This window comes from Echinops telfairi, unplaced genomic scaffold (assembly GCF_000313985.2).
Source record: "Echinops telfairi isolate 266 unplaced genomic scaffold, ASM31398v2 ScPeMD7_7410;HRSCAF=8448, whole genome shotgun sequence".
Taxonomy (NCBI): Eukaryota; Metazoa; Chordata; class Mammalia; order Afrosoricida; family Tenrecidae; genus Echinops; species Echinops telfairi.
Genome location: NW_022111310.1, coordinates 5,537,884 through 5,551,968, shown reverse-complemented (window position 1 = coordinate 5,551,968; position 14,085 = coordinate 5,537,884). Strand labels below are relative to the sequence as shown.

Below are 14,085 nucleotides of genomic sequence, written 5' to 3'. Positions count from 1 at the left end.
CTGTACCAGTGTACATCCTCTGGTCTAGCCAGATTTGTAAGACAAAATTGGGATCGTGATAGTTGGGGGGGGGGAGCATTTAGGAACTAGATGAAAATTGTATGTTTAATCACTGCTACACTGCACCCTGACTGGTTCGTCTCCTCCCTACGACCCTCCATAAGGGGATGTCCAATTGCCTACAGATGGGCTTTGGGTCTCCACTCCGCACTCCCCCTCATTCACAATGATATGATTTTTTGTTCTGATGATGCCTGATACCTGATCCCTTCAATACCTCGTGATTGCACAGGCTGGTGTGCTTCAGAGATGTGTTTAAATATGTTTGGTTTGGAATAAATCTCTGCATGTATTAGCTAAAACCCTAGTAGAAATACTTTGAATTCACATTCTTATTAAGCAAAAATAAATGTTTACATAAGGAAGAAAGGTGGGGGGAAGAAGGAGGGGTCATATATTAATTAAAATGAAAGGAGATACTTCCTTTTTTACAGATATATTTTTTATTAACTAAAAACAGTTCTTTAAAAAGCAAAACTTGGCTGTAACAACCATGTAAAGGCAAATGATTTATTTTCTCCCATCGTTTTAAGTCAGTAACTGTTCTTGTTTTCTTCTCCCCAACACGAGTCACAGCCATGACACATAGTCACAGTGTATCCCTTTCACGTTGCACGCCATGTGCCATCACAACCCATCCCTCCACTCCAATGAGCCACCAAGGGCTTCCGCGACCACTTTCCTCGGAGGTTGTGTAGTCTTCTGATTGGAAGATGTTCTCCTCGTGCCCTCCAATCGACCGAAGGTGTGTCTCTCAACTCCACACATTTCATATAAACTAGTCCAAGTAATCCTGCTAAAGTGATGATACCCAAACCTGCCATCCACAGAGGCCCCTGGACTGGAGCACATTCTGAGATACAGAAACTGCATCTAACTCCAGCAAGTACAAAACCCAGCACCCGGAGAGTCGATACGGCAACGGCAAACGCCGTCATAAAGCACAGTACAGAAGTAACATGAATACCATTGTTGGAATTATAATTAAACCAAGACCAGAGGCATTCTTGACTGAACATTCACCTGCAGGGATGAAAAGAATAGCTCCAACAATCACAATTATGGTATTAGTCCAGTGACAAACATGAGAGTGGTTTTTTTCATTCATACGATTGGATGCATAGTAAGACTTTGATGGAGATAATATTTGTTGAGGAATCTAGTCTAGGTCTTGTGTCTCAGTGGGCTGTTTCTTTACGTGCTGTGCCCCATGGTCTCGCTTAGGGTCTGTTTATGCTTAGAGTGAGGAAGTCGGAGAAGAGAAGTGGTCTCTCTTTCTTCTGCCAGACTTTCAAGCCCCCATTAGATGCTGTTTTGTGTATCCTGGCAGATTCGTGACTCTGGTCTTGGCAATGGCCATCCTCCTCCATCTGCATCTTTGCCAACCACTCTGTCTCCATCTCCCACTCTGCTCAAAGTGTTGCTGGGCCATATGCAACTCCCCATGTGCTCAGCCCCAGCTGCCTTGCCTATCATGGCCTTTCTGATTGTTGGCTAGCAGATACCACATCACTCATGGCAAATGAGAGCGTGCTTTGCTGAGAAATGCTCAAGGCCAAATGCTGTATCTGGCAATAAATGATCTGCAAATGAATTCCACCAGCCTGTTTCTCATCTCTCAGATATGCCTGCTCCAATCACAAGTGAAAACTGACCTTTTGATAACAGTAAATATACTGTAAGTAACAAGGACAGTGGTTCTGTTATGATGAGTTATATTTAAAATATTGGATAGCAAGCAAATAAATGAACAAATAACCCCCAAAATACAATGTGCCAGTGTGGTGTATTATCTTATGGACGGCACTTCTTCACAAGTACTCTACAGTAGATTTTGTAAGTGATCAATTATATAAACAAAAATTTAGGGACTTTTAAATGTGATAAAATGTATAGAGTAAAACATTTGCCACTTCAGTCATTATTATATTTTAGGGACATTTATTATGATCAGTGTGTTGTGCAATGGCTATCATGATTTCTTTTAAAATTGAAAGATCATTTTATTGGGGCTCTTACAGCTCTTATAACAATCCATACATCAATTGTATCAAGCATATTTGTACATATGTTAGCATCAGTTTCTAAACATTTACTTTCTATTTGAGCCCTTGGTATAAACTCCTCCCCCACCCCTTACACCCTTGTGATCCCTTGATAGATTATAAATGATGATCATTTTCATATATTACACGACCACTGTCTCTCCACCCCCAAGTTTTTGTTGTTCATCCCCTAGGGGTCTGGGTGTGTGAGGGTTGGGGGTGGTGGTTATGTGTCCGTCACTGCGATCGGTTCCCCCTTCTTCCACTCCTTTCCCCACCTTCATCCTATCCTCTTGATATCACTACTCCCATTATTTCTAAATATCAGTCACTGTCATTGAGTTGATTCTTCTTCATAGTGACACTATAGAGGGCTGTAAATCTGTATGGGAAAAGATACTTTTAACTTTCTTCTGTGGAGCAACTGGTGGGTTTGAACCACCAACCTGGTGGCTGGTAGTCCATCGCTTACCCCACAGCACCACTAGGGCTCATATTTCTAAAACCGGGGCTAGATTTTAGATGTCAAACCGTCTGTGGAAAAAATAATCCTTGAATACACATTTTAAATACGTCCTGTGAGGGAGCCTTAGCGTACGTTTTTATGTGGTTGTCATTAAGATGGGTACCTAGACTTTGCAGAATACATATGTTGGGTTCACAAATAGATTTTTTGTGAAGTTTTGGTACTTGGTAACCTCAAAATTATTGTTATTTCTCAAACATGGGCTTTGGAGCTGAGACTGCACCTCACTCACATTTTTTGATGTGACTCTGGACAAATCCCTTTGTGCTCCAATTGTCCAATTATTTGGTCGCTTCTTTGTCACGATTTTAAAATGAGGTTTATTGTCTACATCCAGTAAGTATTAAAAGAATTAAAAAGGTATATGTAAAAGATGATTCGATATACAGGAACTGGAATACTTATTTCACTTCCTGTTTGATCTAGGCAAGAGTGTGCTGAAATAAAAACCATAATCATTGTACCAAGTCCAAGCATAATGGAACGTTGGGTAATTGAAGCTCTTCTTTGCCTCTACCCGGGTGTTTGACCTTGGACCAGTCACCAGCTCTCTTTGGGCTCAATGTCTCATCTGCTGAATGAAGGGGTTGTCCTAGAAGACCCCCAAGGTGCTTTGTAGCTCTAACATTTTAGTCTTCCTGTTACAAGCTGATAGGAGAAGTTTAGATTTGTGAAATTCTGAAATCACATAACTGGACTTCAGTCTCAATGCAGTCAGTTAAGATCTCCTGATTTCCCATGATGCCTCTTCCGTCAGCCATCATTCACGTTATAATTTCATGGGACTCTGTCCTCACCAACTAATTTTCTCTTTAAGTTCTGTGGACACAGTTTTACTCCTGTGTCATCATGTCTCTGGATATGGTCCCCTCGGTTCTTAAAGGGTACAGGAAGAAGAGAGTGTTCTTTCCATACTCCAGCCATGAATAGCTAAATGCGTTCAGAATGGAGACCCCAGGTGGCACAGATGGTTAATATATGTAGCTGCTGGAGTCTGGAGGTTCAAATCAGCCTCGAGATGCTTCGGCTTTCTGGTGATCAACTTTCAAAAAAACCCCAAGTCATTGAAACCCTCAAGGACAATAACTAGAGCTCTATTCTGATAGACGGGAGGCCACCATCCTTTGGAGCCTACACTCTGCCAACGGGAATAAAGCTTTAGAGTTGTCATTTCCAGAGATTTCTGATGCTTCCCATAGTCTCACTGGGTGGCTTCTATAGTCATGAATAGTTCTGAGAAAAGCAGGCATGGTTTTAGCTGTAGACTTTATTTAAAAGGGACCAGGAGGTTGTAAACACAGAGACGATGCAGCTGGCCCTGACTGTCAAAATCTTAGTGCTTTACTTCAATCCCTTCCAATGGAAGTGGTTGAGAACTCCACCTGTGAGGAAGCTCTCTGTGCTATTGCCGTTAGGTGCCATGGAGTTGTATGCCTCATAGTGATGTCTACAATGGAACCAAACATTACCCGGTGCTGCGCCATCCCCACGAATGTTCTTATGGCTGACTCCACTGTTGCAGCCACTGTGTCAATCCATCACGTTGAGGATTTTCCTCCTTTTCACCGTCCCTCTCCTCTATCAAATATGATGTCCTTTTTGAGGGAATGTCTCCCTTGCTAACATGTCCAAAAGATATGAGACCAAGTCTTGGCATCCTTGCCTCTAAGGGGCATTCTGGCTGCACTTCTTCAAAGACGGATGGGTTTGTTCTTTAGGTAGTCCATGGTACTGACTCATAGTGACCCTATAGACAGAGAGTTTTCATTCTGTAAATCTTTATGGGAGAAGATAGTTTTAGCTATCAATATGCTTCAATAGCACCGTAATTCAAATGCATCAATTCTTCTTTGGATTTCCTTATTCAATATTCAACTTTCATATGCACAAGAGATGATGGGAAATACCCTGGTTTAGGTCAAGTGCACCTGAACCCTCAAGTAACAGCCTTGCTTTTCCATACTTTACAGAGGGCTTGTGCAGCCGATTGACCCAATCTCCTGACTTCTGCTTCTATGAGAATTCATTGTAGATTTAAGCAAGGGAAGAACTCTTTGACCACTTCAATCTTTTCTCCAGTTATCTTGACGTTACCTCCTGGTCTAGGTGCTTCCACTTTATTACACCTTGGTGTGAGTGGCTACGCTAAGTTACAGGCAGTTCCCAGGCTTCGGTGAATTGAACCATTTGGATGATGGTATTTTGACAATCACTTAGCTAATAACTGGGATAAGAATTTTGTGTATTAGAGTCTTCCCAGGGGTCCTACTCTAAAGACAGTGTCTAGCTGCTGAGAGGGTGGTCTTTAGTTGATACTTTATATAAAATGTAACACCAGTGGATCATCTACATTTCCAGAGCTAGTTTTCTCCTACATCCTCCTTTCCCTCTAGATAATAAGTACAAGAGAAGTGGACATTTAAAACGAATTAGCTAAAAAACTAATTTCTATAAAAAATTAGTAAATCTGGTGAACCCCCCCAAGGAAATTGACCATCACATATTTTTAGGCAAACAATCAGACTTATAAGAAACAGATGATCAGGGCTCCTTAACTTTAACATCAGCAATTATTAGACAGGACATCTTGACAGACATAAGAACATCTTTCCAAATGTTATCGCTATAGGAAATATAAGAAAAATTCACTGGCCGTGTGGGCAGAAAAGGAGGAGATGGATTTTTTTTGTCAATCTACAATATTTCATGGAGGTAGCTATACATTTTCCCCAGAAAAAAATGCAAATGATAAGGACAGAGTACATTAGCAATAAAGAAAATGTGGTCATGGTCAACTTTATTTATAAAAATGGAAGTCATGTGAAAGTATAAAAAGGGAAAAAAGAAATGAATTGTAAAAACCACTTCAATATATGTGGTTGTTCAGAGCCTGGAAGAGGGAGATTGTGAGGAAGTGCAGCGTCCTCTGATACCTTCTTGGCACAAAGCCCACAGCCCTGGGATCCTCGGAGAGCCCCCTCTGAGCCACATGGCACATTGGGCTTTTACCCTCACTATTACGGCGCAAAGCTCAGAAATCCCCGAACAGAGAGTCATAATTTCCTCTAAATCGAGCCTTGCTGTCGTGTTGTGTGTGTGTCTTCCTTTTCTAGGAAATCCGGAACAGGTGGTGCAGATACACGCATGCATACTTGCGTGCAAACGACAAATCCTTGCGCTCACTCTCAGGCTAGGAGTCACCTCGCTTGCTGCTTCCACATTGATATTAAATACTCCCCAGCCACTTTGTTGAGAGGCCAAAGAAAAGGTTTAACAACAATGTTCTCCTCCCTCTGGTACTGGAGCTGAGGGACACTGAGGGCAAATCAGATTCTCTGGGTGTAAATCCTCTTATCAGAGAGACCCTCTCGGAGTATGAGTCTATTCCGGAGACCCCCAGGCCAGAGTTGGCTGAGGTTTCCAGGATGACAGGAAGGCTCCCTGCAGATCTGTTTGGAGCCCTTAACAAAAACGTCAGTTCGGGAGACAATCAATCCCCTCTGTGCCAGCCTTTCCTAAAGATCTGGGACAGCAGTGGCCCATGACACTGATCTTTTCTGACAGCAAAGCACAAAAGGAGAAATAGGAAACGACAGGCCTAACCCTGGACCGAGTCTCTTCTCTTGTGCTTTTCTGGTGGGTGAACGGCCGTGTGAAGGCCCATCCACAGACACCCACAGCGTGGCGGGGTACCAGGCTTTTCCCTCGGTTAATGGATCCGAGGAGACCAGAACACTTAGGATGGAGCGGCTTTTCCCAATTTGCCATCCCTTAGTGCTTCGTCACCCAGGAGGAGTCCTTCCTTCTTTCTATTCCAGAAGGAACAGGAAACAGTGTGGAGGAGGAATGAAGGAGCGTGGAGTTCTGTGAAACACCTGACCAGGCACAAAGGGCAAAACTGAGCCCGAGCGAGAAACTAGGGACCTGGGGGGCTGGGAATCTGACATGCGGACCTTTCCAACCAGAATGCTGTTCTCTGCCCCCCCTTGGTCAGAGAATCCGATGAGGAAAGGATCCTGGAGATCATTCAGCCCAAACCCTTCTGTTTATTTGAAAAGGATGAAGTCGGTAGAGGAACATGACTTACCAGAGGTCAGACAAATGCTGAGGGCAGTGGGACACACAGCGAACCTGAGAAAGGATGACCACAACGCGAGGAGAATGCTGCAGGAATCTCAGCAGCTGCGGGTGTGCTGAGTTAGACAACCAGGCGCTCTCACAAGGTGGCCAAACAAAGGCAGCTCTTAGGAGATCTTCGACTGGGATGGGGCAGAGGGAAGCAACTCAGCTCCCTGCTCCCAAGAAACGTCCCTGAGCAGCAGGAGGTTCCTGGGTTCGGTCCTCTGCTGCTCCTGACTGACTTCCAAGTCTTGGAAGAAGACCAGGCACCATTAGCGGGGTTCCAAGACCACCCCGCCTCTATCATTAACTTGTCAGCTGTAATCAGTGCTGGTTCCTACCAAGGGCCTTCACTTGGAAGGGAAACCAAGTGGAATCCAATGGGTGGCCATCTGTGTAATCATGCACGGGACTAATTGGGACCACTGGTAATCACTGGACCTTTGAGTCTCAGTGTTCTCAGCTCAAAGATGGCAGCAGAGGATGAAACCCTTGGCCTGAGTTTTCTGGGATGATGCTTTTTCTGTTTCCCTGGGCTGCTGTGTAGATAAAGCAGGCAAGGACTGGAAAATATAAGTAAATTAAAAGGGCTTTCTTTTTTTATTTTTAAAAGATCTTGATTGTAGTTTCATATATTGTTCTCCACGTATTTTGAGGGCTCATCTGTCTTCCTGGTGACAGTATTTCCTAATTTAAAGTGTGAAGCAACTTGCTCTATAATGCTGTATCTCGCCAGTATTACCTTAGATACTGTACTTAGATACAGTATTACCTTAGATGAGATAAACTTTACATACACTTAAAACTATATACTCAGATTTTCTATATCTTCTTAAGGCATTGTGGATAGGTTCTTTTTTCAAAGAATATTATCAATATTATTATTTTTGCATTTGTTGTTGTTAAGGGCATTTACTGTCATAGAATTAGACATACAATTTAAAGTGTAGACCTTTAAAGGTTTATGTATACTTGCTTATACATTTTTCTTAATTTCCTTTATTTAAATTATTTTCCTTATGTTAAACCAGACAGAAGCTTGCCCATTTTACTTTGCAGTGAATTGGCTGCTGATTTTATTTATCTATCCATTCTACTTTTTCTTCTTCATTAATTTTTGCTCATAATTAAAAACATCATTTTCCCTTGCTCTCCTGAATTTCTTTGAAAAGGAAAAACAATCCCTGTAATTTTGCACAGTAATTATGGGCGACAGAGGCAATGATGTTTCCTTGCATGTTTGACTGCACAGACTAATGGCATGCCCCTGAGACAGGAAGAAGCCAGGATCTGATTCTAGACTAAGCTCTATTTCTCCAGGCAGAGTCACCAGTGAGCCATGCCAAACAGAACCCAACCGGGCCCCTCGGTCTTCTCTGGAGAATGAAGTGTGTGGCTGTTTGAAAGAAGAAGGCTGTCTTTTATGTTCTTTCTTCCTCCCTAGGAAGCTGGGAAATTTGAGTAAGACATACCGAATTCACCTTGCCCTGGGGGAGAAGACACCTCCCATCACTTGAGTGCTGGGTAGATGTGGTCTTTAGGGGTGCTTGGTATGATGGCATTCTCTTCAGACTGAGGATGTTGGCCTGTGATCCTCAAGAGGGTGAAGACCATGCTTCCAGCTAAGACGTTTGATTCTCCAGGTTGTTACTCCTGCTTACTTAATACATGCTAAGCACAGGGCTGAGGTGTTCATAGGAACCATCTCAAATTTGTGATGAAATTGGAAATCATATTATCCTCCAGTTTTATATGCATGAAACAGTAGTCAAACAGCCAGGACTTGAACCGCTTTATGTCAGGCTGCAAAGCTTACATTTTTAACCACTCTCTGAAACCCTATTGCTGTTGACCAAATGTTGACCTTAACTCCTACAACACTGTTTTGTCATTTAGGGGCAAGGCTTGTTGAGTCCCCAAGAATCGATAGTTAAACAAACACAGAGTACTCCCTCTATTAGCCATGTTATTTCCCGTCAGAATTCAATGCCATTTTTCTTCTTAAAATGAACAAAATGTTTACATAGAACACATTTGCCTGAAATCTGAGGATTCAGTCTATTCCTCAGAATGTCAGTCAGTATTGCTCTTACTGCCCCCAAAACAAGGTGGGCAGAAGGCAGGTAGGTGAGGAGAGAGAGTTGGGGAAAGAAGCTATTGGAAGAGAAAGGGTGGAGGAGAGCTGGGATACATCCAAACTCATCTGACCTGCAGTGCATTTGGACCCAGAAACACTCACCTTAAGTCTCCCACAAATTAGCATTTCTTCAAGAAAAATTAAAATGGTGAAGCGTTAAATCACTTTCCCAGATGACACAGATCTGAAGGTTTCTGCTCTTGATGCACTCTCCCTAGAGGGCTAGCTGGCTGATTTTTTTTGCCTCATGAGAGAGAAAATGAAATAAATGCAGGCAAAGCTGTTGCTTAATTGAGTGGAATATAAAGCAAAGAGAGGCAGAGGCATCCAGAAGGAGTCACAGCAAACTTGGGGACAAGTGATCTCTCTCCTCTCTGGTCTCTCTGGAAGCCGAATCAGAACAACAGGACACGCAAGCCCGGGCATTCTATTCCGCTTTGTTCAGATTATCCTAGTGTTGGGATCCACGGCAGCATGTGCATCCAGAGCCTCTTGGGAAGATCCACGTCCCACAGCATTTTCGTTCGTCAAGAACCACAGTAGGTGTTCCTAACACTCTAGCTAATCATGACTGTTGATTCATAACATTCACTCAGGCTTTTTCGGAGAATACTTTTCATTCAATTACCCACAAGCAAAACCCACTGACAAAAGACAAGACATCTTTTAAAGAGACTTTCCACGCCCCTCGTTCTGTTGTGGCTGAAACCAGACCTCACCGACAAGACTGTTGTTGAATGCCCAAGAAGAGAGGACAAGGCAGACAGGAGATACTCTCTGGGGTCTGACAACAGCAAAGGAAGTGGATTTCGGTACTTACGATAGCAGTTGGGGTGGCAGCCAGCACACAGTAGAGCACCAGGGGGGTGATAAAGCTTTCTTCCTCGGTCCCCGGGTAAGGTTTCATTAAGTCTCCATCCTGACAGAAGAATCCTTGGATATGCACCTGAAATGTGTTGGTGCATTCGAAGTAGTAGGCCAGCAGCACTGTCCCCGCCATGATGACAAGCTGAAAATACAGCATGGCCACACAAAGGCATTAGCAGGGCTTGGGAGCAGCACTCGCCCCACAGAGCACACTCCCTCCATCACCCCAGCAGCACTCCCTCCTGGGGATTGGAACTGGCAAGTGTGTGTGTGCCGGCTCACATGCTGTGGGCTCCGGGAGTGTGCTCGCTTGTCTATCTTGTCACATCTGTTATGTAAACCCTCCAGCAAATCATGAGCAGCTCCCATCTGAAAGGAGAGCCACAGCCATGCTGACTAGAGACCCTGCTTCGGCTGCATCCTTCTCAGAGGATGCATGGGTACCAGGACAGAGGGTACAAGGTCAAAAGGCAGGGGCTTCACAGGTGGCAAGATGGAGATGGGAAATCTGCTCACAAGAAGTCTTATAACCATCAGAAGTAGACTTACCTTATTACATAGTATTAGAGGTAGGCTGACTTGCAAACGAGTGAGAGAATGAATGATTGAGGGAATGGGAAAGCTCAGGCATCCAGGACTGCAGGGAAGTTTCCAGGACTATACCCCAACTTACTTGTGATAGAAATGTAACCTGGGTATTGCCTATCCACCATGAGGGTCCTGGCGGCACAGTGGTTATGCATTGGGCTGCTAACTGCAAAGTCAGCAGTTGGGAACCAGCAGCTGCTCTGCGGGAGAAAGACGAGGCGGTCTGTCTACTCCCGTACAGAGCTAGTTTAGGAACCCACAGGAGAGTTCTACCCTGCCCGACAGGGTTCCTGTGAGTTGGAATTTACTCGATGGTCGTGAGAGAGAAACATCAGTCATGGAATGTTATGCCCTTCCAAATGGTTTGACTTTTATTTCAAAATGCTTTCACCAATAAGTTGGAAGGTTTTGTTGCTGCTGCGGCTGCTATTTCCTGATAGACAGATATCCTTTGTAAGGCTTAAGAGCCATAGGAAGGACAGGATTACCCTTTCATTTGACGCGGACAAATGCTAGATACTCACTGAGGTGTAGAGCTCGCTTTTAGGAGACATGTGAGGCGAGGGCTATAGAAAGAGTCAGAGGGTTTTGCCCATTCCTATTTGTAAAATACCAGCAGGCAAAGAGAAGACGGGACTAAAGGTAGATAGAGGGTAGATCTCTGAGGTTATGAAAGAACAGAAACTTAAAGAACTGACCACTGCTGGATTATTCGAAAATCAAACTGAACATATGCTTGGGTTGAGCAGGGGAACTATACACGGAGCAAACAGACCTTCGAGTGCTGACTGTTTAAAAGCGGCAGAGTAACCATCGTGGGAAAAACATCAGAGTTGGCAGGACAACTTTGTCCCTTTGGTGTGGTTGAAGACGGCTTTAATTTGTGAGTACCTACAGGGCAGGAGCAGGGAGCAGTGGGGGGCGGGGGTCAATGGTAGAATTCTTGTCTTCTATGCAGGAGACCTGAGCTTCATTTCTGGGCAATGCACTTCAAACAAACACAACTACGTACACCTGTTCGTGTAGGCGTGTGTGTTGCTATGAGAACAGATAGGCCTCAGCAGAGCTTCCAGACTAAGAAGGACTAGAGAGAAAGCTGGGTAACCTTTAACCAATCGGTCAAGGAGAACCCTTCAGAGCACAAGGATCTGATCTGCCACGGCCCGTGGCGATGACCCAGGAGAGAGAGCGTTTCTTTTCACTGTCCGTGGCCTGGCTAGGAGCTGGGGCTTGCCTCTACAGCAGCCAACAGCCACAGGAGCAGCGAGGGGGAAACCAGGCTCCTTGCAGGCCCCTGGAAGTCTCAAGTTCTTATTCTAGCCCTGAGAGGACTAACGCCAGGCCTCACAGCCCATTCAGGCGTAAGCCAGAAACTAGACGCCCAAGCCTCCTGATCTGAGAAGGGGAAAAAAGAGAAGGGAATTTTAAGAAAAAGCCTTTATGATGGTTTCAAAACCGATTCCTATGCAAAGAGGTCAACAGATGAGGGGAAGTCAGAAGGGCTGGATCATAATGCAGAATGTTACAGTTTGGGATCCGGATCCACTTTCCCACCAATTACTTTATCCACAAGGAGCCCTACTGGCACTGAGGTTGGTGGTTCAATGCCCCCAAGCACTCTGCAGGAGAGCGATGAGGTTGTCAGCTCCCATGAAGACACACAGTCTCAGAAACCCTAGGGAGCAGCTCTATTCTGAGGGTCGCTGGGAGTGGGAACCAACTCATTGGCAAGAGAGGCGAGGACATTAGTCACAACACTGAAGCAGAGCCCTGCAGGCTGCCCCACTCAACCCACCCTCTGGAGTCGGGCACAGCCTCTGCCTCTGGGATTTCACCTCTGCGAGCCCTCTTTACTATAGCAGAGAGCCGCACCTCCTTCAGATAAGACTCTTCCTCCGGCCTTCGCTTTCCCTTTCAGCACTTTCCTCTCTGGCTCCGACGTCCTTAGGATCTCAGTGATTGCTTGGCTCAAGTAGAAACTCCTCACCCTAGGCTGTAAAAGTGGTCACTTTTTGGCCGCATCCATTAGCATCTTTTTCAATCCCCAAGTATGCCACAAATCGTCCTCTACACTCACCGTGTCTCACATGACTTAGTTATGGCCCCACAACGATATTCGATATTCTCATCTCAAGCATGTTTTCCGTCCCTGCTAATGGATCTCCCTCTCACTACCTCTGGCCACTAGTGATCTCTGGGCACACGTGTGTATCTCTGTGCCTGACGTTGTGTATGGTCTCAGGAGAAGACCACCAAGCAGGCCAGCCAGCTGCTGTTTCAAGTATTGGTTCATTTCTTTTCCTTACAGCTGCACAAAAGGGCCCGGATAAGTGTTTTCCTGTGAGACGAAGAGACAAAGCTGTCCCAAAGCTGTCCTGGCTAATGTGTGCTCTTTCCAGAGGCTATTTTAGATGTCAAGGTTATGAAGTTTCTGTTTCCATCCTTGACTGGTCAACTGAGTCCACCCGCTGCGAAGGGACCTTGCTGGTGGACTGCAGACTCTTTGGGAGATGAAGAAGCACGAGGATTCCAACTGCTTTGAGGCTCTGTCACTGGGGCTGTCTCTGCCTCCTGCACAGGGCTGATATGGGTGTATTTTTTATAGCTCATGTTAATGGTTAGAAACTGCTCTCTCTTTCTTCTGGCTGGTGCAGTGGATATGCAAAAGTGTCATCAGCCCTTGGGAGATCTGCTTGGAGAACAGGAAGGATCTGTGGAAAACCAAAAAAAACCCAAAAAACCCCAAAAACCCAAAAACCCACCTAAACCTGTTGTCAGTCAATTTCAACTCAGAGCGACTCTAAAGGAGAGAGTAGAACTGTCTGGTCGGGTTTCCTGGGCAGACGGCCCCATCTGGCAGTGTGTTCGAACTGCTGTTCTTCCACTTCGCAGCCAAGCTGCTTGAGTCACTGCACTACCAGGGCTTCAAAGGACAACCCAAAAAACTGGCATCAAGCATCTTTTATCGAGGAAGCATCTTTTATTGTAGTGGGTGTCTTTGTGCTGCAACAGAGGTGAGAATGAAGTATAGGAAGGCAGAATGTGTGTGTGTGTGTGTGTGTGTGTGTGTGTAAAAACTCAATGGAAAATCAAAGGATAGACATTTTAAAGCACAGAACCGTCTTACATCAAATCCATCAAGATCAACAACCAACCAAAGCCAAGGTCACGCAGCTAAATTTGAAATCTCTGGAACAAATCCCAGATGCCTGCTTGATTGATTTAATCCTACAAGCAGCCTTCAGAGAGAATGGAATGAATCTACCCGTTTGGCAGGGCTTAAAGCAAAGAACAGAGCACCTCGGAGACTGGCAGACCTTATCAGAATAATAGAGGTGGGTGGGCGCTTCCGCAACCTACAACACAGACCTGACCCCGAATGATCACTTTGCGCTGGCTCCTTCCGGGAGCAGCCAGCAATCCCTGCATGTCATTGCCAGCAGTCCCTGCACTCCCGGGAGCATGCCCTGAGAATGCCGTACAGAGATGCACAGATGCCAACGGTACACAGTCTGCATGGTGACATGTAGGTTTCCTTTCTCCTGAACCATCTCTTGTGACCGTGTGTCAAAAGGAAATGGATGCCTTTGCTGCAAGAAGAAAGCACCACACGTTGATTCTGCTCCCATAAGCAGAGAGGCTAGACTCACTGCACAGATAAGCCTTGGGGCGAGCCGTCAGCATCCTCCCTTCCTCTTCTCTGTCCTGGGCCATGGTTCATCACTCTCTCTAGGCTTTGTCAC

General features: G+C 45.1%; 1 protein-coding gene across 2 annotated transcripts in view; it reads right to left on the bottom strand.

Moving 5' to 3' along the window:
* The window catches only part of PLPPR1 (phospholipid phosphatase related 1), a 124,090-nt gene that overhangs the window by 42,217 nt on the left and 67,788 nt on the right, over positions 1-14,085 (bottom strand). For both annotated transcript variants that reach the window (XM_004711069.2, XM_045296607.1), the window contains exon 2: positions 9,708-9,896. In XM_004711069.2, the coding sequence (XP_004711126.2) occupies positions 9,708-9,896 (189 nt within the window). The remainder of the gene's footprint in view (positions 1-9,707; positions 9,897-14,085) is intronic.